The following is a 27378-nucleotide window of genomic DNA, read 5'->3' on the forward strand; positions in this document are numbered from 1 at the left end:
AAACCATTAAAAATAACTTGTATAGACTTTGTGGGTGTAAGTGGATTACTGCTGGCCTGGCGAAAGAAGCTTACACCGTCAAGATGATTTTATCAGCAAGTTTGTGTCAAATCCTAGAGCCAACTTAAATTGGCTTTAAATGTTTTTTTTAATTGCTATCTCAAATAACAAGAAATTGGAAAGGAGGACAGTTCAAGCATTGGCTACTTCAAGGGCTCAACAATGACAGGCATCTCAGTTTTTTCTATCCTCTGTGCTGCCATCCTCAGTACATTGTTTGTTTGTTTGTTTTGTTTGTTTTTGAGACAGAGACTCACTCTGTCACCCAGGCAGGAGTGCAGTGGCACGATCTTGGCTCACTGCAACCTCCACCTCCCAGATTGAAGCGATTCTCCTGCCTCAGCCTCCCAAGTAGCTGGGATTACAGGTGTGAGCCACCACATCTGGTTAATTTTGTATTTTTAGTAGAGACGGGGTTTCACCATGTTGGCCAGGCTGGTCATTGGTCTCGAACTCCTGACTTCAAGTGATCCACCCGCCTCAGCCTCCCAAAGTGCTGGGATTACAGACTTGAGCCACCATACCCAGCTAGTACATTGTTTTTGTCCTCCGGATTAGCCCCCTCATCTAACAACAGGTAGAAATTAGCCATTCTTTATTACAAGGAATGGTCTAAGAGACCCTGTCCCCAAATTCACAAGCAATTAGAAAGCAATTAGGAGAAAAAAGCTACTTTGGACATAAAGCATAAAGAATTCCTTTATTATAAATAGTGAAAGGTAATAAAACTGGAAACATAAACACATATCTTTTCTAAACAAAAATTCAATATGGCAATACAAAACTTAGCCAGGCTTGGTGGGAGCTCCTGTAATCCCAGGTACTTGGGAGGCTCAGGCAGGAGAATCACTTGAATCCAGGAGGCGGAGGTTGCAGTGAACCAAGATAACGCCACTGCACTCCAGCCTGGGTGACAAGAGCGAAACTCCATGTCAAAACAAAAAAAGCCGGGCTTGGTAGCTCACGCCTGTAATCCCAGCACTTTAGGATGCCAAGGTGGGTAGATCATCTGAAGTCAAGAGTTTGAGACCAGCCTGACCAACATGGAGAAACCCCGTCTCTACTAAAAATGAAAAATTAGCCGGGCGTGGTGGTGCATGCCTGTAATCCCAGCTACTCAGGAGGCTGAGGCAGGAGAATCGCTTGAACCCAGGAAGCAGGAGGTTGCAGTGAGCCAAGATCACGCCATTGCACTCCGGCCTGGGCAACAAGAGCGAAACGCCTTCTCAAAACAAACAAACAAAAAATTCAATATGGCAGCCCAAAATAACTAAAAACAACATAGTGGGTGAAGAGTTAAACTTTCTCTTCACACATTAGCACTATATATGTAAATCATTCAGCCTGGTAACTTCTCATAAAGTGTTTCATCTTTCCTAAAATCATATTACATTAATTATAATTTGTTTAAATTAATTCTGACATTATGCTTATAATAATCATCTCTTTTTAATATTTAAATACCATTGGACTAACACTTTGATCATTTGGCAAAACTTCCATTTTGATTCAATGAAAAACGTCCATATATTTACATATTTTACTCTTTGGAGAAGGTTACCTCTAGATTTCTTGACCGTTTCACCCTTTTCTACGAAAGTTTATGCGACTTATAAGTTCTCTGAACTTCAGTATTAAGGAGTAGTTGTTCATGTTGTCTTTCCATATTTCATAAGTCCTTTTAAGTTTTTCATAATAACTTTCTTTTTTCAAGCTGAAATCTGATCCTGTTGTTTTTAAAAAACTGTCCTTTTTCCATATTTCTCTCCAGGAATCTTTGAATTTTTCCAAGTAACTTTCTTTTTCAGAGTCTTCCTTCCATATTCCTTCTCCTTTTTTTAAGGCTGTTAATTCAGCTTTAAGTAAGTTTCTGTGAACTGTCCAATAGATTTTAGAATCATATTTAAGCCCTTTAACAAGAACAGTTTTGCCAAGGCCTCTTCTCAAAATTTCTTCATTCAGATTCACGCTGAAATATCCACCCTTGAATTTAAAAATAATACAAACCAATTATTTAAGATAATTGTTGTTATACCCATCACATCTTATTTACCTTAAAAATCAGTCATTCAACAATTTTAGTCCTCCAAAGAAAAGGCAAAAATGGTCCCCAAGGCTCCCCCAAAACAGCTCTTGCGAAATCCAAGGATTTTTATTACTAGAAGAGACCCTTGCTCAAAATCAGTTGATTTTTTTATAACATGGAATTCTCCACAGACTCACTGTTCTCCTAATCCGAAGAGGTGAGGAAGCAATAAAGTATGAAAAATGTGTTTTTGGTCTGTTGGTGGTTCTGTGGAGGGGAAGTGGGACACCCAAGATAGGCAGAGTGACAGTAGGACCAGCAAAAGAAACTAAGAGACGAAGAGAAACTAAACTAAAAGTAGCCAAATGCAAAATGAACTGAATCATCACTGAACTGTTAAATTAGGTTCAGAATTCCAGTGTTTTGGACAGCACTGGCAAGTAAATACATTTTTAAAAGACTTCCCTCAAAATAATTAACATAAAAATAGTCTTGGCCATTGAGTCTTCATCCTACAGGAAATTTTATTCATGGAATACCTCACCTCCTAATGAAACTGGATAAATGGGATTTTTTTTTCATTAATTTACGGTATAAAGGAGATCCTGGCGGGCCGCGGTGGCTCATGCCTGTAATCCTAACACTTTGGGAGGCCGAGGCGGGCAGATCACAAGGTCAGGAGTTCGAGACCAGCCTGGCCAACATGGTGAAACACCGCCTCTGCTAAAAAAAAATACAAAAATTAGCCGGGTGTGATGGCAGGCGCCTGCAATCCCAGCCACTCAGAAGGCTGAGGCAGGAGAATTGCTTGAACCCAGGAGGCGGAGGTTGCAGTGAGCCGAGATCACACCACTGCACTCCAGCCTGGGTGACAGAGCAAGACTCCATCTCGGGAAAATAAATAAATAAATAAAAGGAGATCCTGCCTAGATATTTCTACAATCCTTGTGGGATTTTAATCTTAACAAAGTGTTAATAAAATTTTGTTCCTTCAAACTGAGAAATTTTTAGTACATGATAACAGTTATAAAGCAATTATCATATTTTTCTAAATCTTTCAAATCTTATAAGCTCATTCCCTTGAACCAAACTCAGTATAATTAAAATTCCACCTCACACGTTAGCAAAATTCAAACAGGAGAAGTAAATTATCACTCTATGTGTATAGCATAGTTTGGTCACCCAGGAAGCAAGATAAAATAAAGATATGCTTATAAGATGAAGTAAGTGTAGGCTCAGGAGCCAGGAAGAGTTGGGTTTGGATACAGGCTTTTCTTCCAGGTTACCCTGACCAAGACAATCAGTTTCCCTAAAAGAAAGTGGGAATAAAAGCAACAACCTGTAGAGTGGTTCTGAAGATAAGTGACATAATATAAGCATGGCACCTTAACTCAGTGTCTGACACATGTTGACCCTCAAAATATACATAATTGATTGCTACCTTTATCATCGTCATAATCATCTCCTTTTTTTTGGTAATTATACTCTTTAACTTAAAAGCTAATATTTTTGTAAGGCCTTTAGGATGTTTTATACAACTTTGTATTATTAACTTACTTTTTTTGTTTTGTATTGTTTTGTTTCGTTTTTTTGAAGCAGAGTCTCACTCTGTCACCCAGGCTGGAGTGCAGTGGCACGATCTCGGCTTACTGTAACCTCCGCCTCCAGGGTTCAAGTGATTCTCTTGCCTCAACCTCCTGAGTAGCTGGGATTCCAGGCACCCGGCACCATGCCCAGCTTATTTTTGTATTTTTAGTAGTGATGGGGTTTCACCAAATTGGCCAGGCTGGTCTCAAACTCCTCACCTCAAGTGAACTGCTGGCCTCGGCCTCCCAAAGTGCTGGGATTACAGGCATGAGCCACTATGCCCAGCCTTTATTAACTTACTTTTAAACTTACTTTTAAAATACAAGATACTTCAATTAGTTTTAGATAATTCTTATTTTGAAAGTACTGAATATCATCTGGACATGCAAAAATTAATGAATTTCATTAAGCTTTCTATTAATATTTCAAAAAGCTTTTAAGAATTAAAATGGTTAAAATTCTAATCATCTTATTTTATTTACAAGAAGGGGTCTCTATCGCCCAGGTTGGAGTACATTGGTGCGATCATAGCTCATTGCAGTCTCGACTGCGTAGGCTGAAGCATTCCTCCCACCTCAGCCTCCTGAGTTGCTGGGATTACAGGCACAAGCGACTGTACCCTCATAATTATAATTTTAAAAGCTGAATATCATAGTAGTGATCAAGGTATGAAAACCTATCTGATGGCCCACCAAAAAAATCTGGAGTAAGGCACATCCACATCCTGGGATGCAGGACAGTGATTCAGCAACAAAGATGAAACTGTCATTTCCAGTTATACAATGGCTATGGCCAATCATAAAGGTAAGAAAACTCTGAGGCAACATCTTTAGATGACTCATCACTGATCAGAACTAGTACTTAAGAATGTTCAACTTTACAGTTCAAAGATTTATACACTTAGACCTATCAACAACATATTGGACCAGACTAAGCAAACCATCAGAAAACACCCTGGCTGTTTGTAGTTTCCAGCTAACAAGCCTCACTCAACAAGTGGTTTATAGTAACAAGCATGATGTAATATACCCATACATAAATAAACATATAATGATACTGCCTAAATTAGCAATGCCCAGAGTCATTAGTAATTTGAAGTTTATGGCCACAGTGGCTCATGCCTGTAATGCCAGCACTTTGGGAGGCTGAGGCAGGCGGATCACCTGAGGTCAGGAGTTCGAGACCTGCCTGGCCAACATGGCAAAACCTCATCTCTACTAAAAATACAAAAAATTAGCCAGGTGTGGTGGTGTGCACCTGTAGTCCCAGCTACTTGGGAGGCTGAAGCAGGAGAATTGCTTAAACCTGGGAGGCAGAGATTGCAGTGAGCCAAGATCATGCCGCTGCACTCCAGCCTGGGCAACAGAGTGAGACTCTGTTTCAAAAAATAATAATCATAAACAATAGGCCAGGCGCAGTGGCTCATGCCTGAATCCCAGCACTTTGGGAGGCCAAGGTGGGCAGATCACAAGGTCAAGAGATCAAGACCATCCTGGCCAACATGGTGAAACCCCATCTCTACTAAAAATACAAAAATTAGCTGGGTGTAGTGGCACCCATGTGTAGTCCCAGCTACTCAGGAGGCTGAGGCAGAAGAATCACTTGAACCCGAGAGGCAGAGGTTGCAGTGGCCGAGATCGTGCCACTGCACTCCAGCCTGGCAACAGAGAGAGACTCCATCTAAAAAATAATAATAATAAATAATAATTTGGAGTTTTTCTTTTTTCTTAATTTTTTTTCTATATTAAACATATATTACATATGTAACTAAAATAAAATTTGTATACAAGACACCTATGCATAATCACTATCAGTAGCAGTTTAAAAGGCAAAAAAAAGTCAGTCCCATTATATATCCAAAGTTCTAATTAAATAAGTGTTTACATATAAGTAATAAGAATAAGATATTGTTAGTTATTTCTTCACATTGCTTACCTTATTCACCAGAAGATAGCAAAAGAGTGCTGAATTCTCCTTTCCAAGAAGTTGGAACCATAGTAATTGGGATGGTTTTAGCTCTTTTTGTAACCATGCCTTCCCAGTTTCAGCGAGTTCTACTCCAGCCAACTTAACCAGCAAAGCACCACGTGGCTCTTCTAAATAGGTTAGGTAGAAAAGAGTTTAGCTTTAACAGCAAGTTGCAAAAGCAAATTCCAGTCAGTTGGCCTCCAACAAACAAACAAATATATTATGTTTATTTATAAATACCCAGTCTCTCTAACTGTAGACCCATTTATTTCTATATTCAAGTTTTCTTTTAAAACAATACAAGTATATATAACACAGTAATTTCAAAAACTCATTTTTTTTTCTTTTTTCTTTTTGAAACAGGGTCTCACTCTGTCACCTAGGCTGGAGTACAGTGGCGCAATCTCAGTTCACTGCAATCTCTGCCTCCCAGGTTCAAGTGATTCTCGTGCCTCAACCTCCTGAGTAGCTGGGATTACAGGCATGCACCATCATGCCCAGCTGATTGTTGCATTTTTAGTAGAGACAGGGTCTCGTTATGTTGGCCAAGCTGGTCTCGAACCCCTAGCCTCAAGTGATCCACCCACCTCGGCCTCCCAAAGTGCTGGGATTACAGGCGTGAGTCACCACGCCCAGCCTTCAAAAACCCATTTCAGTAAGCTTCAGAACAAGTAGTGAGATTTAACCAATTTAACCTTCTTTTTTCAACTTCCCATGCTTATTTTTACACATACACACATAAAGCTATAGGCCTTCAGTTTAATAATATGGGCTATTACCACCAAAAGAACCACAGAAACTGCTTTTTCACTTAACTTATTGAAGATATCTTCCAATCTCAACAAATATTGATCTACATCAACACTGTTATGCTTATACATTTTGCAAAACTGACTTCTAGACAGGATTTTATCAACTGATATTCTAAGTAGCATAATATGAAGAAGACCTGTTTACCCAAACCCTTGATAGAATTTTAACCAATGTAATTTTAATAACAAGATTTTACTTTAGATAAAGTTTATAACTTTCCAAAAAGGGATAACAGCTGACAAAAAAAACTTAATGTCTTTAAAAAAATGATACACTTAACATACATTAAGCTCTTACATAATGGTTGAAAATATAAAGTTAAATCCATCTATTCTCCAGGAAAGAAATAATACTTTAGTTCAAGAAGATATCCTAGAACACTGTTATATTATTTGATAAAAAAAATAAATTTTATTAGGATATGGGCTTCTTAAAACCTGTCCTAGAATTTTAGTTTGAGAAGCACCAAAAGCTATAAGCAATTGTACTACTGCACTCCAGCCTAGGCTACAGGGCAAGAACTTATCTCAAAATAAAGAAGGTCAGGTGCAGTGCCTCATGCCTGTAATCCCAGCACTTTGGGAGGCCGAGGTGGGTGGATCACCTGAGGTCAGGAGTTCAAGATCAGTCTGGCCAACATGGTGAAACCCCATCTCTACTAAAAATACAAAAATTAAGGCCAGGCGTGGTGGCTCACGCCTGTAATCCCAGCACTTTGGGAGGCTGAGGCAGGTAGATCACCTGAGGTTAGGAATTCGAGACAAGCCTGACCAACATGGTGAAACCCTGTCTCTACTAAAAATACGAAATTAGCCAGGCATGGTGGCACATGCCTGTAATCTCAGCTACTTTGGAGGCTGAGGCAGGAGAATTGCTTGAATTTGGGAAGCGGAAGTTGCGGTGAGCCAAGATCGTGCCATTGCACTCCAGCCTGGGCAACAAGAGCAAAACTCCCTCTCAAAAACAAAAACAAAAAATACAAAAATTAGCTGGGCATGGTGGTGCGTGCCTGTAATCCCAGCTACTCAGGAGGCTGAGGCACGAGAATCACTTCAATCTAGGAGGCAGAGGCTGAAGTGAGCCAAGATCGCACCACTGCACTCCAGCCTGGGCAATAGAGTGAGACTGTTTCAAAAAAAAGAAGAAGAAGAAGAAGAAGAAAAAGGTATTTGTAGAATGATCATACTTTTACAAAAACTTTGTATTACAATAATACACAAATTAGATTAAGGCAGTATATCCAACAAAGATTAAATTATGTCAAATCATTAGTACATAATGAGTTACAGAAAGCCTGAAAATTCTGAGGTCCCTCTCCAATACTGTAATGTTGCCAACACCACCAATCCTCTTCCAGTAAGACATGCTGATAGCAGCAGGAGGCAGTCAAATTCCCAGGAAAATAGGGGCAGGTGCCCGGTGAAACCTGACCTTCAAACCAAAGACAGTTTAAAGCCTAAAAACCAAGCTACAAGTCTCAGATAAATCCATGGAGTGGATAGACAGCCTCTCTTCTTATTTGGTGCTCTTTCCTCTGATTGATCCCCACCCTCCACCTATTTTACATATAGCTACCCCTCCCTAATTGGTGTTTGCACTGTCATGCCCATCTTTTAGTGGTGCACATTTTTAGCCTTTTTTACATACTCACAAACCAATCAGCGTGCACTCACCCATTCTGAGCCTAAAAAGCCCCAAACTCAACCACACTTTGAAACTGACCGTCTTTGGGCAGGGGACTACCTGACTTCAGGTGGCAGGGGTTGGGTTGCACAACTCAGGTTCCCTCTCTGCTGAGAGCTGTTTTATCACTCAACAAAACTCTTTGCCTTGCTCACCCACCAGTGAGCAGCTAACTTCATTCTTCTTGGATGTGGGACAAGAATTGAGACCCACTGAACAGCAAGTGCAAATGAGCACGGGGTCCAGACCAGGGTGCAAGCCAAGTGCAGCCCACCAGGCCAAGTGGGCAGAATACGTCCTGTAGCAAGCCTGGGGCCAAGCAAGGTCCAGGCAGGGGCATCACCAGCTGTGGATGTCTCTGGCAAAGCAGAGCCAAAGAAATCCTGTGTCAACCCCATAGTCTTTGAGACCAAAGCTTTTGGGACCAAAAACTTGAAGTGGATGGTCCATTAATCTAATGAAACACTATCAACCTAAATATTAATATCCTAATTATTTACTTGACAAAGGTCATTGCATTCCTTTAAATTAGCAAATTCCCCATTGAGTATTTAAAATATAATATGATCAACAAGAATTTAAAAATAAATCTTCCAGAAACAAATTGATTTTTTGAAAAAGCAAGTGTTACCTTTATTTTTTATCTTTTTGAGATGCAGTTTCTTTCTTGTCACCCAGGCTGAAGTGCAATGGTGCAATCTTGGCTCACTACAACCTCTGCCTCAAGTGATTCTCCTGCCTCAGCCTCCTGAGTAGCTGGAATTACAAGCGCATGCCACCACACTCCCGCCACCACACCTAGCTAATTTTGTATTTTTAGTAGAAAGGGGGTTTTGCCATATTTGCCAGGCTGGTCTTGAACTCCTGACCTCAAGTTATCTGCCCACCTCGGTCTCCCAAAGTGCTGGGATTACAGGCATGAACCACTATGTGTGTGTGTGTGTGTGTGTGTGTGTGTGTGTGTGTGTGTTGACATAGTTTTGCTCTGCCACTGTGTGTGTGTGTGTGTGTGTGTTGAGACATAGTTTTGCTCTGCCACCCAGGCTGGAGGACAGTGTGTGTGTGTGTGTGTGTGTGTGTGTGCGCGTGTGTGTGTGTGTGTATGTGGTGTGTGGAGACATGGTTTTGCTCTGCCACCCAGGCTGGAGTGCAGTGGCATGATCATGGCTCACTGTAGCCTCAACCTCCCAGGCTCAAGCGATCCTCCCATATCAGCCTCGCAAGTAACCAGGGCAATAGGCACACGCCATCGGGCCCAGCTAATTTTGTTGTTTATTTGTTTGTTTTTTGAAATCAGCTCTCACTTCTGTCACCAAGGCTGGAGTGCAGTGGCACAATCTTGACTCACTGCAACCTCTGCTTCCTGGGCTTAAGCAATGCTCTCGCCTCAGCCTCCCAAGTATCTGGGACTACAGGCCTGCACCACCACACTCAGCTAATCTTTGTATTTTTTGTAGAGACAGGGTTTCACCATGTAGGCCAGGCTGGACTCAAGCGATCCACCTGCTTCAGCCTCCCAAAGTGCTGGATTACAGGTATGAGCCATTGCTAATTTAAATTTTTTGTGTGTGGAGACAGGGTTTCACAATGTGGCCAGGGCTGGTCTCAAATTCTTGGGCTCAAGGGATCCTCCTGCTACAGCCTCTCAAAGTGCTGGAAATACAGGCATGAGCCACCATACCTGGTCTTTGATTTCTAATCTATGAATTTTTTAGTTTTGTGTTACTGTGACGTGAATCCCTCTATCTTCTGAGCCCTTCAATAAATCTTTTATACAAACATCAAAAATAAATAAGTAAATAAAACCCAATTCATAATAGATGGGATGACACAGTACATGCTGGTTAGGAGGGGAGAACAACTTAGGCTCCAGTGGAGTAGGCCAAGAGTACTCTATCAAAAAGGTAGAACTTGGTACAGTGGCTCAGCCTGTAATCCCAGCACTTTGGAAGGTAGAGGTGGGCCGATGTCTTAAACCCAGAAGTTCAGGAAGGGCAAGGGCAACACAGCAAGACCCCCTTTCTACAAAAAAAACCTTAAAAATTAGTGGACATGATGGTACACTTCTGTAGTCCTAACTGCTTAGGAGGCTGAGGCAAGAGGATAGCTTCAGCTTGAAAGGAGGAGACTGCAATGAACCATGATCGCACCACTGCACTCCAGCCTGGGTGACAGAGCAAGACCCAGTCTCAAAATCAATCAATAAATATAAAGTGGGACTTGGATGTTTCAAATAAACAGAGAAGCAGAAGGCAGTAGAGAGTGACTATGTCAAGTAAGGGAAGGATCATGATTATCTAGAAAAACTACAGACATGAGATGAAAACTGAAGCAAACCCCAACTAGGGAGTCTGTTATATTTCTGCCCCATGAGATGGGTGGGAAACTCTGTGGCTAAATATTTTTGAGGTTTTTAGAGAGATAGGATATAATACAAAAACTGATTTTTTTGTAAACAACTCTAGATCTACAAAATACTATCAGTGGATTCATGACAATGTACAACTTCATGAGACACATGAAGTTGTATGACAGCAGAATCATCTACACCTGTGTCAAAAACTTTTTTTTTTTTTTACCATCAGGGATAAGAGAAGCTTTGAATAATTTCCTCACTAGACTGAAGGTTTTATGACTACCGTAGGCATGTGCCCATTTTCTTTGCTGCTGTACTGAGACAGTAGCAATAGCGCAGGCATTCAGTAATAATTGGAGGAATGAAGTATTCTAAATGTTTCAGTTCACAAAATTTTTAGGCTCTGTGTGTGTGTGTGTGTGTGTGTGTGTGTGTGTGTGTGTGTGTGTGTGTGTGTGTGCCTCCTCATTCATACATACCAAAAATAAGATAGCAGAAGGGATAGGTGGCACAGAATTGTCATTAGGAAGGAGTCTTAGAAATCATAACTTTCTTGTTTGATGGTGGTGGGAACCACAGACCAAAAGTAGAAACAGAACACAGCTCCACACACCAATCTGTGTTCTACTACACCATGCAGGCTCTACTACTATGTTGAGTCATTTGAACCAAACCTTCTTAGTAAGAGTGACCTCCATTTTTAGGACCTGGATCTTAGCCCTCCTCAGAAATAGAATAAACATCTATTTCTATTACATAAACCAAGAAGTAAAAATAGTGAGAGGAACACAGGAGCTTTTAATTAACTATTTTAAAATGAAGACTATGCTCTAGCAACTTATTGTAACATTCAAAATGGTGTTTGGATAGCAACTTTCTAGCTCTAAAACAATTTTACAGGTAAATAGGTTCCATGTCTGAAAGTGCAAAATGATCTTTTTCACATAAGCAGTTTATGTTAGTCATAAAACAGGCATTAGCACTATCATGACATTTGTAGTGGTTAATATCTGTTGAGAGGTATAAGACATTTAATATCTGTTTCTTTAACTTCTACATGTCTATAGAACATGCAGTTCTGAACTAAGTGATGGAAAATCTGTTTTCTAGCTTTGATTTCATCATTATTAGCTAGATGGCATTTAATCTCTATAGAAAATATTAAAATAACTGGAGGAGAAAAGTGGGAATTTAAGGACTTCTAAGGCTCCCTTAGGCTCTAAAATTCAGATTCTATGTACCAAATTACATAAATATTATTTGTGTGAGATCCCTTAATATAAAAATCATACATGGCAATTACAGTGCTGTGGCATTGCATGATTTCAGGAGGCAGATTTCTATGGAATATCACCCCTGTAGACATGCAATGCATAGCCTGGACAACCACAGGTGATGATCTGGCTGGCTAAGCTCTAACGAGTCATTACTATCAGATAGGAGAGATTTAAATTATTACAGCAACTGAGAAGCTAAAGGACCTGTGAAGTGTAAATCCTGCTTAGAGCTGAGATGCCCAAAGAAGGCCATCCTTGGTAATCTCTCTTCAGGGAGCAACACTCATTAAAACTGTATAAGTTCTCTTTGGTTTATTAAAAGAATTAATGGTATCAAGTATGTTTGGGGGGAAAAAATCAATCTTGTTCCTTTACAGTTGTACGTTATTGAACAGAGTGATATTCGTTCAACTTGGGATTTTAAAAAAGCAAGAACTCCTTTCTTCATAAAATCAGAATATTAAGAAGGGCCATAAATAGAATTAATTCATTTGACAAATTTTACCAAGTCTCTATTGGCTAATAAGTCTTTTTCTAGGGACTTTGAATACCAAAATAAAAAGGAAAAACTCCTTGCCCATCAGGGGCTCACAGTTCAGTAAGGGATATAAACCTAAATACATAATAATAGCAGAAAAAGGTGAATAAGTACTATAATTGCAGTGTATTATAAATTGTTGTGGGGTATAATAAAGAAAGAGGCTAATTCAGCTTGGCAGTTAAGGAGGCTTCACAGAAGAGCTGACAGTTGAGCTGGATTCTGAAGAATCAATTGATGTTCAAAAGAGGCCAAGATACTCCAAGCAAAGAACCAGGCCCAGGGTTATGAGAATGCATATAAGCAGCAGGAAGGTCTGTGTGTGTGGGGGCTTTGATGTGAAGCAAGGAGAAATGGGAATTGCAGCAGGCAAGTGGCATCTTACACCAAACTTGTCCAGTCTGCAGCCTGTGGGCCACATGCAGCCCAGGACGGCTTTGAATATGTCCCAACACAAATTTGTAAACTTTCTTAAAACGTTATGATATTGTTTTGCTTTTTTTTTTTTTTTTTTTTTTTAGCTCATCAGCTATCATTAGTGTATTTAATGTGTGGCCCAAGAAAATTTTTCTTCTTCCAATGTGGCCCAGGGAAGCCAAAAGATTGGATACCCCTGTCTTACACCCTTCCTCCCTGTGCCTCAATCACAGGAGTCTTGGTATGTCTTGTCAAAAGCATCATGCTCTTTCTCACCTATCCTCTTTCTAGCTAGCCTCCTTTTAATTCTTCAGGTCCCTGATTAAATAACAACTCCTCAATGAGGCCTTCTCTGACTACTCTATATGTATAGATTCCATACTGCCATCCCCAAGACCACCCAGAATTATCCTAGTATCCTGCTCCTTTTCTTCATAGCTCTTAGGACAACTTTTCATTTGTTTGTTGTCTATCTTGCACCTAGACTATAAGCTTCAAGGGTTAAAGGAGCTTTGTTTTACCCAACATTGTACAATTAGCTTAGGTTCTAGACCATAATAGGTGCTCAACATTTGTGAAATGAATGAATGATTGAATAGTTCAATTTAAAAAGCAGTGAAGGGGCAGGGTGTGGTGGCTCAGGCCTGTAATCCCAGCACTTTTGGAAGCCGAGGTGGGCAGATCACCTGAAGTCAGAAGTCCGAGACCAGCCTGACCAACATGGAGAAACCCCGTCTCTACTAAAAATACAAAATTAGCTGGGCGTGGTGGCGCATGACTGTAATCCCAGCTACTCAGGAGGCTGAGGCAGGAGAATTGCTTGAACCTAGGAGGCGGAGGTTGCGGTGAGCCGAAATTGCACCATTGCACTCCAGCCTGGCAACAAAAGTGAAACTCCGTCTCAAAAAAAAAAAAAAAGGAGCGAAAGAAGAAAGGAAATCTGAGCCAAATTAAGCACCTCCCACCTCCTTATATATAAAGCCAAGAATTGAGACTTTCTCATGGACAATGGAGAGTTATTAGGAATTAAAATGACTTTTTTTTTGCTATTTTATAAATAACTTCTAATAAAAGAAGACCACAATAGTTAGTTTCATTAATGTTGTACCTTACTTACTTCTCAATGAAGCTATAATAGGTAAAGTAATAGGTATATGTTCAATTTCTAAACCATTCTCAGTTATTCGGCGTAATCGTCCACGTAGTTTAACATTTCTTCTTATAAATTCTACTGGAATATCCGAAGAGCTTGTAAATTTTGATGTCTATTGATTTACAGGGAGAAAAATATAACCACTTATTATTATTGTCATCTCAAAATTTAAAATGTCAAATTATCAAAACATTTCACAAGAGTACATAACCATGAACATTTTAAAATTTAGTTCCTAATTTTATATTACTTTAATATGATTTAATCAAAAGTGTTTATGGAAACATTATTTACAAATCATTATTCACCATTTTCAAGCCAACCACATAAAGACATTAAACAGACTCCTAACTTCTAAAAGCTTATAACCTCAAAATATGACACAATTCATCAAAAGACATTGAGTATCTATCTATGCCTGGCACCACACAAATCTGGTTAAACAGTCTCTAGCTTGTTCCACATAAGTACAATCTATTCATGCATATACTGACGGGAAAACTTAAACAAAGCTCAGTCAAATTAAGTTAGAACCTTAACCAACCAGGTTTTTTTACTATCATTTTTTTATCTTGTAGGAGAAAAGGCACATTTAAAAAAGAAAAATGAAAAAAAGGCCAACATTAGGACTGTACTACAATCCCTAACACTTAGGCGATATCCTGGAATCGATCAACACTTTATGCCTATTTTTTCCACGTTAACAATACCATAAGCTTTGTTCCTAATTATGGCTAGTTAAGAGGCTCACATAACAGAAGGAAAAGCCAGGCACGATGGCTTATGCCTATAATCCCAGCACTTTGGGAGGCTTAGGTTGGATGGTTACTTGAGGCCAGAAGTTTGAGACCAGCCTGGGCAACAATAGCAAGATACCATCTCCACAAAAAAATGTAAAAATCAGCTGGGCATGGTAACACAGAACAGGAGGGTCACTTGAGCCCAGGAGTTTAAGGTTACAGTGAGCCATAATAGCACCACTACACTCCAGCCTGGGTGACAGAGCGAGAACCTGACTCTGTCAAAAAAAAAAAAAAAAAAAAAAAAAAAGAATAAATTAGTATCCAACTTCCTATGACATAAGGTTGAACTGAAGATTTTTATAACCAAGAATAATGTAGGAGACAAACCCAGAATGTGGAATATACTATAGAATAAATCACTTGGTTTTCCCAACAAATCAATGGCATTGGAAAAAAAGGGTGGCAAGATACTATAAAATAAATGAGATTTAAGAAACAAATAAAATATATAGACTATTTGAATAGATCATCTATTTTTAAAAATCATAGTGACAATTGGCCGGGCATGGTGGCTCACGCCTGTAATCCTAGCACTTTGGGAGGCCGAGGCGGGAGGATCACCTGAGGTCAGGAGTTCGAGACCAGCCTCAACATGGAGAAACCTCATCTCTACTAAAAATACAAAATTAGTCGGGCGTGGTGGTGCATGCCTGTAATCCCAGCTACTTGGGAGGCTGAGGCAGGAGAACTGCTTGAACCTGGGAGGCGGAGGTTGCAGTGAGCCAAGATCGCACCATTGCACTCCAGCCTGGGCAACAAGAGCGAAACTCTGTCTAAAAAAAAAATTTAAAAAAAAATCATAGTGACAATCAAGATCTGAATACAGACTGGGTATTAGATGATTCTAAGAGATTATTGTTAATTTTATTAGCTGTGATAATATTAAAGGACAAACTAACATTACAGATCTTTTTTTTTTTAGACAGGGTCTCGCTCTGTGGCCCAGGCTGCAGCTCAGTGGCATAATCCTGGCTCACTGTAGCCTCGACCTCCTGGGCTCAAGTAATCCTCCGGCCTCAGCCCCCCAAGTAGGACTACAGGTGTGCACCACTACACCTGGTTAATTTTTAAATTTTTTGTATAGATGGGGTCTTTATTTGTCACCCAGGCTGATCTCAAATTCCTGGGCTCAAACAATCCTCCTGCCACATGAATTTTGATGTCATAAACTAGGAAGTACATATCATCACCTTCTTGCCAAAATGCTTAGGCTGAATCTCACAAGGCAAGAAACAAATTCAGATTATAGAACATATTACAAGACAACTGGCTTGGACTCTAAAAATGTCAGCATCATGAAAGAAAAAAATTGTTTTTAAGTAGGGGTAATGGCCAGATGCGATGGTTCATACCTGTAATCCCAGCATTTTGGGAGGCCAAGGACAGATCATGAGGTCAATAGATGGAGACCATCCTGGCCAACATGGTGAAACTCCATCTCTACTAAAAATACAAAAATTAGCTGGGCATGGTGGTACATACTTGCAGTCCCACCTACTCAGGAGGCTCAGGCAGGAGAATTGCTTGAACCTGGGAGGTGGAGGTTGCAGTGAGCTGAGATCGTGCCACTGCACTCCAGCCTGAGTGAAACTCCATTTCAAAAAAAAAAAAAAAACAAGTAGGGATAATATTCTTGATTAAAGGAGTCTAATGAGACATAACAAGTAAATATAATGCATGATCCTTGTTTGAATGTTGGATTGGGAAAAAAACAATAAAGGACCTTTTTTAGAAAATACATCTGAATATGAACTTTATTTTATGTAAGATTGGTGCAGAAATGTTAAATTTATTAGATGTGCTAATATTAATGCGGGTATGTAGGAAAAATCCTTGCTCTTAGGAAGTACACTATGAAGTATTTATGGATGATGTCTCATGATGTCTGCAACTTGCTTTGAATTGGTTTCACAAAGGGAGAGAGAATACAACTGTAGCAAAATGTTAACAACTGGTGAATCTAGGTGAAAGGAAAATGAATGTGACAAAATTTTTTAGGAGAAAAAGTTGGGAGGAAAAAGATTCTGGATCTACTGTCAATATTCATTCAAGAATGTGAAATATGCAGAATATAAATGAAAGAGAGGAGAAATGCTAAATCAAACCACAAAGAATTTGAATCACAGGACAAAGTTGCTTATGACAAGTTTATGGGAAAAACAGAGAAATACAGATTAAATATCCACATAGTCAGATGGTTCCCAACATGGTTTACTGAAAACACTAAGGGAATACCAATGAATTAATCAATGTCAGTGGAAAGTGGCACTCTAGGGGTAATCTATGGAACTCTGACCTCCAGTTTAATATGATCATGAATGACTTGAATGATAGCATGAGGAACAAACATCAGGATGGCTGGTTGTTTGGAAGGATATGACTGCTGGAGGTCAGGATAAGTATTCAAAAAGATTCTGGCAACCAGAATAATGAACTAAATTGTAAAGACTCCTCCTGTACTCCCCAAAACTAATGAACGATGGGAGAGAACAAATTAATACCTATAGTGCTTATATGGGTGATATTTAGAGATTTTAGGGAACTGTGAACTCAAAATGAGTAAAAGTATAACATTGCTGCTAAAAACAAACACACAAAAACAGAAAAAGTGCAACCTGGTCTCCTCACCACCAAAAAAAGAAGTTCAACCTAAGGTAACGTTTTTAGGAACAAAATCTAGAGCAAGAGAAGTGAGAGACAGATTGTCCTAAAGCAGGACCTAAGGAGAATATATTGCACTACTCTGGGATCTTTTTTCTTTTTTTGTGAGACAGAGTCTCGCTCTGTTGCCCAGGCTGGAGTGCAGTGGCGTGATCTCGGCTCACTACAATCTCTGCCTCCCGGGTTCAGGCAATTCTCCTGCTGCAGCCTCCTGAGTAGCTGGGATTACAGGCATGTGTCACCACACCCAGCTAATTTTTATATTTTAAGTAGAGACAAGGTTTCGCCATGTTGGCCAGGCTGGTCTCAAACTCCTGACCTCATGTGATCCGCCTGCCTCAGCCTCCCAAAGCACTGGGATTACAGGCGTGAGCCACCGTGCCCGGCCATGAGATCATATTTCATAAAAGGCTTTAACAAACTGGAACAAAGCCAGAAGAAGGGCAAAAAAAAAATAGGCACCTGGACACCATATCACCCAGGAGAACTGACAGTACTTTGCCCAGGGAAAGAAAGAGTTAAAAGAAGTAGAATGGCCAATAAAGATGTCTTGAACTACTAAAAGTGCATCCTTTTTAATTCTGGTGTGTTTTCTTACAATATATGTAAGAAGGTCAAAGAGTGCCTTAATGTTTGGAGTTTTATAAATTATTAAGAAGCTGAAGGAGGAAATCAAAGGAGCACCAATGTTCCTGCTCTCAAGGAGCTCCCAGTGTATGTGAGAAAGATTCCATTGCATCCATTTATTTTATATCCCACAACAACACAAAGCTCAAAGCTGTGCTTCTGTAACACAGCAGGGACTATTTGGAAGATGAACAAAAAATATACATAAAACAACCAGAATATAACTGTAGAGCAATACATGAATAGGTTTAAAATAAATTATATATCAAAGGGGACAAAAACGGATAGATCCAAAGGATAAGAACAGATAAGGAGGCTGTCTTTACAGGAAGTAAATCCCGAGCTTGTGACAAACACAACCTACTCTCTAGGAGAGGCAGAAAGATGATGCTGCTACAAGGATGCTGTGTCTAAGCTTCAGACGGTGAAGAAGATGTCCTAAAGGCAAAAAAATAAATGCTGGAAGCATCCTGGTAAAGACAAAGAAAATAAGGGTTTCAAATTCAAGACATAAATTTGAAATCCAGCTCTGCCATTTACTAGCTGGATGATCTTGTGAAAATTGTTTACCTCCTTTAAGTATCTACTTCGTCATCTATAAAAATCAACCTTGATCAAAAGATTATTATAAGCATTAAATGAAATTATGTTTATAAAGTGCTGGCACAATGCCAAACTCAATAATCTTTTTTTATTTTTTAAATATAAAATTTGCAATTATCAACCAGTAACTGAAGGAATATAAGAACTTGATAAATAAACTCTCAGAGGGAAGAAAATCAGCAATACAAAAAGAACACTGAAGCATGACTAACACAATATCCATTGCTAAATCCCTTCTTCTTTGCCACCATGCATTTTAAGGATGGGAAAGCTAAATGGTCACTCTCCCTGCATCCTTTCCAGGTAGAGGTGGCTATGTGACAGAGGATGTAAACAAAATTCTGCTGAAGGCTTCTGCGAAAAACGCTTTCCTGACAAAGGAAAAGTTGTGGTTGGTACTGTCCTTTTCCTCCATTTCCTGCCTTGATCATGAATATGGTATTTGGAGCTACAAAAGGCATCCTATGCAATAAGAAAAGGCCAAAAAACTACATAGACTTAAGCCCTTATGTCACTGAGGCAAGGAATCACTGCCAGCAGCCTACCTCTAGACTTCTTATGACTTGAGAAAAATAAACCCCTTACATGGTGAAGCTGCTGTTACTTGGGGTTTCTCTTACTCGCAGCCAAACTCATCTGTAACACAACAAACATTTTTGTTTGCTTGTTTTTGTTTTAATCACTTAATGTTTCAATGTTCTCTTCCTAGCACCTAGCTTGCCCTTCTCATCACTAGTAAGTCACTATTACTTAAAAATAGTGGGCCAGGGCTGGGCGCAGTGGCTCACACCTGTAATCCCAGCACTTTGGGAGGCCAAGGCAGGCAGATCACGAGATCAGGAGATCGAGACCATCCTGGCTAACACGGTGAAACCCCATCTCTACTAAAAATACAAAAAATTAGCCGGGTGTGGTGGCACATGCCTGTAGTCCCAGCTACTTGGGAGGCTGAGGCAGGAGAATTGTTTGAACCCAGGAGCCAGAGTTTGCAGTGAGCCAAAATCGCACCACTGCACTCCAGCCTGGGCGACAGAGTGAGACTCTATCTCAAAAAAAAAAAAAAAAAAAATAGTGGGCCGGGTGCGGTGGCTCATGCCTGTAATCCCAGCACTTTGGGAGGCTGAGACAGGCAGATCACCAGGTCAGGGATCAAGACCATCCTGGCTAACACGGTGAAACCCCGTCTCTACTAAAAATACAAAAAATTAGCCGGGTGTGGTGGCATGTGCTTGTAGTCCCAGCTACTCAGGAGGCTGAGGCAGGAGAACTGCTTGAACCCAGGAGCCAGAGGTTGCAGTGAGCCAACATGGCGAAACCCCATCTCTACTAAAAATACAAAATTAGCCAGTGTGGTGGTGGACTCATGTAATCCCAGCTACTCAGCAGGCTGAGCCGAGATCATGCCAATGCACTCCAGCCTGGGCGACAAAGCAAGACTCCGTCTAAAAAAAAAAAAAAAAGATAAATTATTGAGTCTGCGGAACAGAAAGAAAAAAAAAGATTGAAGAAAAGGGAACAGGGCCTAAGGAATCTATGGAACACCATTAAATGAACCAACATATGCACTAGAGGAGTCCCAGAAGAAAAAGAGAAACAAGCAGGAGAGAGACTATTTGAAAAAAGAAACCATGACTGAAAACTTCCCAAGTTTGATGAAACAGACAAATATAAACATCCAAAAAGCTCAACAAACTCCAAGTAGGATGCACTCAAAAAGACTCAGGCCAAGATATTAGCAAACTGAATAAAGACAAAGAAAAAACTTTGAAAGCAGCAAGAAAGAAGCAATTTGTCACATAAAAGGATCCTTAATAAGATTATCTGCAGATCTCTCATCAGAAACTTTGGAGGCTATAAGGTAGTGGACTGATATATTCAAAGTGCTAAAAGCAAGAAAACTATAAACCAAGAATATTATATCCAGCAAAACTGACCTTCGGAAGTGAAGAATTCAAGACATTTCCGGATAAATACAAGCTGAGAAAGTTTGTTACCACAGACTTGCCCTGCAAGAAATGCTAAAACTAGTGCTACAGGTTGCAATGAAAGGACACTAGACAGTAACTTGAAGCCATATGAAGAGATAAAGATCTTGGTAAAAGTAAATACATGAGCAATTATAAACACTAATATTATTGTAACAACAGTTTGTAACTCCACTTTTTGTTTTCTACATAATTTAAGAGACTACAGGTTGAGCATCCCTAAACCACAAATCTGAAATCTGAACTGCTCCAAAATCTGAAACTTTTTGAGTGCCAACCTGACACCAAAAGTGGAAAATTCCACACCAGAAAAATAAAAAAAATCTGCCATTATTTGTTATTGTTCTTGTTTAACAGCCAATACTGGTATCCTGATGATGCTACTGTTCTGCTCAGTTAAATGCTTTTGGTCGCAAGCATCTTGGATAAGGGATACTCAACCCATTCTACATTTTTTTTTTTTCTTGAGATGGAGTCTCATTCTGTCACCCAGGCTGGAGTGCAGTGGCACAATCTCGGCTCACTGCAACCTCCGTCTCCTGGGTTCAAGCAGTTCTCCTGACTCAGCCTCCTGAGTAGCTGGGATTACAGGCGTGTGCCACCACACTCAGCTACTTTTTGTATTTTTAGTAGAGACACGTTTTCGCCATGTTGGCCAGGCTGATCTTGAACTCCTGACCTCAGGTGATCCACCCACCTCATCCACCCAAAGGGTTGGGATTACAGGCATGAGCCACCGCACCCAGCAAACCTGTACTACCTTTTTTTTTTTTTGGAGACGGAGTCTCGCTCTGTCGCCCAGGCTGGAGTGCAGTGGCACGATCTTGGCTCACTGAAATTTCTGCTTCCCAGGTTCAAGGGGTTCTCCTGCCTCAGCCTACCAAGTAGCTGGGACTACAGGCACACGCTGCCACGCCTGGCTAAGTTTTTGTATTGTAGTAGAGACAGGGTTTCACTGTGTTGCCCAGGCAGGTCTCACACTCCTGAGCTCAGGCAATCTGCCCGCTTTGGCCTCCCAAAGTGCTAGCATTACAGGCATAAGCCACCTCACCAGGCCTGTACTACATTTTTAAAAGAGACAATAATTAGTTTAAAACTTAGTATTATTGTAACTTTGGTTTTTAAGTCCATATTTTGTTTTCTACATAATTTTAAAGACTCAGATATTTTAAAAATTATTAGTTTATGGGTTTTTTTGTTTTGTTTTGTTTTGTTTGGGGTTTTTTTTTGTTTGTTTTTTTTGAGACAGAGTTTCGCTCTTGTTGCCCAGGCTGGAGTGCAATGGCACAGTCTTGGCTCACCACAACCTCCGCCTCCTGGGTTCAACCGATTCTCCTGCCTCAGCCTCCCAAGTAGCTGGGATTACAGGCATGTGCCACCAGGCCCAGCTAATTTTGTATTTTTAGTAGAGATGGGTTTCTCCTTGTTGGTCAAGCTGGTCAAGAACTCCCAACCTCAGGTGATCCTCCTGCCTCGGCCTCCCAAAGTGCTGGGATTACAGGTGTGAGCCACCGCGCCCAGCCTAGTTTATGCTTTTTTTATATCCACAATGTACAAAAATGCGATTCTGTGATATCAAGAACTGAAAGGAGTGGGGATGATGTTCAAAAGGAGTAGTTTTTGTATTTTATTGAGGTTAAGTTGGTATGAATTTAAATTAGAGTGTTATAACTTTAGGATGTTAATGGTAACCTAGAACAAATAGTTATGCAATACACAGAAAAGGAAATAATATAAAATTAAAACACTTCAGCTGGGCGTGGTGGCTCATGTCTGTAATCCCAGCACTTTGGCAGGCCAAGGCAGGTGGATCACTTGAGCCCAGGAGTTCGAGACCAGCCTGGCCAACATGGTGAAACCCTGTCTCTACAAATCAAACAAAAATTAGCTAGGTGTGGCAGTGAGTACCTGTAATCCCAGGTACTTCGGAGGCTGAGGCAGGAGAATCACCTGAATCCGGGAGGTGCCTAGATGGCACCACTGCACTCCAGCCTGGGTGAGAGAGTAAGACTCTGTCTCAAAAAAAATAAAATAAAACAAAATAATTAATTAAATAAATAAAATAAAAAATTATACAAAATACAAAAACACAGTAATGCAGGAAATGATGGACAAAAAAAACCTATAAGGCATATAGAAAACAGATGGCAAAATGACAGAAGTCCCTCCTTATCATTAATTACTTTAAATGGTAATGAGTTAAAGTCTCCAATAGAAAGAGAGAGATCAGCCTAATTTATTTAAAAATTATCATTCAACCATATGCAATCTACAAGGGATACACTTTAAATCCAAACAAATAGGTTGAAAGTGAAAGGATGGAAAAAAATATTCCATGCAAATAATAACCAAACAAGAGCAGGGGTACCTAAACCAATATCAGAAAAACTAGACTTTAAATCAAAAAAAGTTACAACAGAAAAAAAAAGGACATTATATATTAATAAAATATTCAAAAAAAGCAAGAAGCCATAATAATTATAAATATTTATGTACCAAATAACAGACCAGCAAAAATGGTGAGAGTTGAAGGGAGAAATAGATAATTTTGCAATAACAGAGACAACACCCCACTCTCATAATGAATAGAATAGCCAGACAGAAGATAAGTAAGGAAAAAGAGGACTTAAATAATAAAATAAATCGCTTAGATCTAACAAACATATACAGAATACTCTACCCAATGACAACAGAATATATATTATTCTCAAATGTACATGGAACAGTCTCCAAGATAGACCATTTGCTAGGCCACAAATTAAGTCTTAGTAAATTATGAAAGACAGATGTCATACAAAGTATCTTCTCTGAACACAACAGGATGAAGTTATAAATAAATAACAGAAGAAAAAATTTGCAAATCTGTGGCAATTAAATGCACTCAAACAGCCAATATATCAAAAAACAATCACAAGGAAAATTTAAAAGTACTTAGAGACCAATAAAAATTAAAACACACCATGCCAAAACTGACAGAATATAGTGAAAGCAGTGCTAAGGGAGAAATGTGTAACTGTAAATGCTTAACTAAGAAAGAAGAAAAAGAAAAATAGTCCAGATGCAGTGGCTCATGCCTGTAATCCCAGCACTTTGGGAGGCCTAGGTGGGCAGATCACTTGAGCTCAGGAGTTTGAGACAATTCTGGGCAACATGCCAAAACCCTGTCTACTAAAAAAATACAAAACATTAGCCAGGTGTGGTGGCACACACCTGTAGTCCTAGCTGCTCAGGAGCCTGAGGTGAGAGAATCACCTGAGACAGAGAAGTCAAGACTGCAGTGAGCCATGGTAGTGCCACTGCACTCCAGCCTGTCTCAGAAAGGAAAAGGGAAAGGAAAGGAAAAAGGAAAAGGAAAGGAAAAAGGGAAAGAAAGGAAAAAGGGAAGGAAAGGAAAAAGGGAAGGGGAAATGGGAAAGGAGAAAGGGAAGGGGAGGGAGAAGGGAAGGGAAAGAAAAGAAGAAGGAAAGATTGATCTCAAATCAAAAACCTAACTTTATAATTTAAGGAAATGGGGGGGAAAGGCCACACTAAACCCAAAGCTAGCAGAAGAAAGGAAATACTAAATATGAGAGTGCAGACAGGAAGGAGAAAAACAATAGAGAAAAATTAATGAAACTAAAAGTTGGTTCTCCAAAAAACAATAAAGCTGACAAATCTTTAGCTAAATGGGCTAAAAAAAGAGAGAAAGGACTAAAATTCCTAAGTCAGAAATAAAAGTGGGGACATTACTACAAATTCTACAGAAATGAAAAGAACTATAAAAGAGTACTATGAACCACTGTACGCTAACAAATTGGATAACATAGATGAAATGGATAAATTTATAGAAACAAAAAACCAGGCCAGGCACAGTGGCTCACGTCTGTAATCCCAGCACTTTGGGAGGCCGAGGCAGGTGGATCATCTGAGGTCAGGAGTTTGAGACCAACCTGGCCAATGTGGCGAAACCCCATCTCTACTAAAAATACAAAAAAAAATTAGCTGAGCATGGTGGCAAGTGCCTGTAATCCCAGCTACTCAGGAGGCTGAGGCAGAAGAATCATTTGAACCTGGGAGGCAGAGGTTGCAGTGAGCTGAGATTGTGCCACTGCACTCCAGCCTGGGCAACAGTGCAAGACTCTGTCTCAAAAAAATAAATAAATAAATAACCTTCCAGGATGGAATCATGAAGAAAGTAAAAATCCAAATCCAAGTAGACCTAAAACTGTTAAGGAAGTTAAATCATTAATCAAAAATCTCCCAACAAAAGGAAGCCCTGGATCTGACAGCATCACTGGTCAATTCTACCATGGATTTAAAAGGGGACTAACACCAATCCTTCTCAAACTTTTCCCAAAAATTAAAGAGAAGAGAATACTTCCTAACTCAGTCTATGAGGCCAGCATTACCCTGATACCAAAGCCAGATAAAGACACTGCAAGAAAACTATAGACCAATATCTGTCATAAACATTGACGAAGAAATTCTCTACTAAATCATAGAAAACCAGATTCAGCCACTCTTTTCTTTGTTGAAACAGGGTCTCACTCTGTTACCCAGACTGGAGTGCGGTGGCTTGATCATGGCTCACTGTAGCCTTGACCTGCTGGGCTCAATCGATCCTCCCACCTCAGCCTCCTGAGCAGCTGAGACCACAGGTATGCTTTTTTTTTTTTTTTTTGGAGACAGAGTCTTGCTCTGTCACCGAGGCTGGAGTGCAGTGGCATGATCTCGGCTCACTGTGCAACCTCTGCCTCCCGGGTTCAAGCAATTCTCCTGCCTCAGCCTCCCCAGTAGCTGGGACTACAGGTGCAGGCTGCCATGCCCAGCTAAGTTTTTGTATTTTAGTAGAGACGGGGTTTCACTGTGTTGCCCAGGCTGGTCTCAAACTCCTGAGCTCAGGCAATCCGTCTGCCTCAGCCTCCCAAAGTGCTATAATTACAGGCGTGAGCCACTGTGCCCAGCCGTATGCCCAGCTAGTTTGTTTTATCTATTTTTTTTTTTTTTTTGTAGAGATGGGGTCTCTCTATGTTGCCCAAGCTGGCCTTGAACTCCTGGGTTCAAGTGATCCTCCCACCTCAGCCTCCCAAAGTGCTGGGATTACAAGTTTAAGCCACCACACCCAGTCTTTCAGCCATATATTTAAAGGATTATACATTATAACCTAGTGGGATTTATTCCTGAAATGCAAGAATGATCCAACATATAAAAATCAACCAGTATAGGCCGGGTGCGGTGGCTCACGCCTGTAATCCCAGCACTTTGGGAGGCCGAGGCAGGCGGATCATGAGGTCAGCAGATCAAGACCATCCTGGTTAACACGGTGAAACCCCGTCTCTACTAAAAATACAAAAAATTAGCCGGGCGTGGTGGCGGGCGCCTGTAGTCCCAGCTACTGGGGAGGCTGAGCCAGGAGAATGGCGTGAACCTGGGAGGCGGAGCTTGCAGTGAGCCGAGATTGTGCCACTGCACTCCAGCCTGGGCGACAGAGCGAGACTCCGTCTCAAAAAAAAAAAGATAAAATAAAAATAAAAATAAAAAGATCAACCAGTATAATACACTGCATTAATAGAATAAATTTAAAAAACACATGGTTACCTCAACTGATATAGAAAAAAACCTTTGACAAAATTCAATATTCCTTCATGATAACACTTAACAAACTAAGAATAGAAGGCAACTACTTCAACATACTAAGGTCACATATGAAAAAACCATATTCGGCCAGGCGCAGTGGCTCACGCCTGTAATCCTAGCACTTTGGGAGGCTGAGGCAGGTGGATCACGAGGTCAAGAGATCGAGACCATCCTGGCCAACATAGTGAAACCCTGTCTCTACTAAAAATACAAAAATTAGCTGGCCGTGGTGGCACAGCCTGTAATCCCAGCTACTCAGGAGGCTGAGGCAGGAGAATTGCTTGAACCTGGGATACAGAGGTTGCAGTGAGCCGAAATCGCAGCCACTACACTCCAGTCTGGGCAACAGTGAGACTCCATCAAAAAAAAAAAAAAGAAAAAAGAAAAAACCATAGTGAACATTATACTTAATGATGAAAAACTGAAAGCTTTTCCTCTAAGATCAGGAACAAGTCAAGGATGTCCATTCTCACCACTTCTATTCAACAGAGTACTACTGGATGTCTTAGCCAGAGCACCAGAGCACATAGACAAGAGAGAAAAAAGGCATCTAAAATAGAATAGAAGAATTTAAATACCTCTGTTCACAGATTATAGGATCTTATATGTAGAAAACTCTAGAAAAACTATTAGAACTAACACACAAATTCAACCAAGTAAAAGAATACAAAGTTAACACACAAAAATCAGTTGCGTTTCTAACATTAACAACAAACAATCTGAAAAGGACATTATGAAAGCAATTCCATTGGCCAGGTGTGGTGGCTCATGCCTGTAATCCCAGCACTTTGGGAGGCCAAGGTGGGTGGATCACGAGGTCAAGAGTTTGAGACCAGCCTGACCAACATGGTGAAACCCCGTCTCTACTAAAAACACAAAAATTAGCCAGGCGTGGTGGCATGCGCCTGTAATCCTAGCTACTCAGGAGGCTGAGGCAGGAGAACTGCTTGAATCCAGGAGGTGGAGGTTGCAGTGAGCCAAGATTGCGCCATGGCACTCCAGCCTGGGCAACAGAGCGAGACTCTGTCAAAAAAAAAAAAAAAAAAAAAAAGCAATTCCATTTATAATAACATCACAAAGAATAAAATAATTAGGAATTAACCAGGACAGTGAAAGACGCATACAATAAAACTACAAAACATTGCTAAAAGAAATTAGAGAAGACGTATATGAAAAGACATCCCATGTTTATGGACTGGAAAATT

At 40.2% G+C, this 27378-nt stretch overlaps 1 protein-coding gene across 4 annotated transcripts in view; it reads right to left on the reverse strand.

The window, feature by feature from the left end:
* Positions 1-741: 741 nt before the first annotated feature.
* C2H3orf33 (chromosome 2 C3orf33 homolog) overlaps positions 742-27378 on the reverse strand; it is a 46645-nt gene continuing 20008 nt past the window's right edge. For all 4 annotated transcript variants that reach the window (XM_034957643.3, XM_003806093.5, XM_055110610.2 and 1 more), the window contains 3 exons: positions 13843-13990; positions 5609-5769; positions 742-2043 (listed from right to left, as the gene is read on the reverse strand). In XM_034957643.3, coding sequence (XP_034813534.2) covers positions 1642-2043; positions 5609-5769; positions 13843-13990 — 711 coding nt within the window. In that variant the 3' untranslated portion in view covers positions 742-1641. The remainder of the gene's footprint in view (positions 2044-5608; positions 5770-13842; positions 13991-27378) is intronic.

This window comes from Pan paniscus, chromosome 2 (assembly GCF_029289425.2).
Source record: "Pan paniscus chromosome 2, NHGRI_mPanPan1-v2.0_pri, whole genome shotgun sequence".
Lineage (NCBI taxonomy): Eukaryota > Metazoa > Chordata > Mammalia > Primates > Hominidae > Pan > Pan paniscus.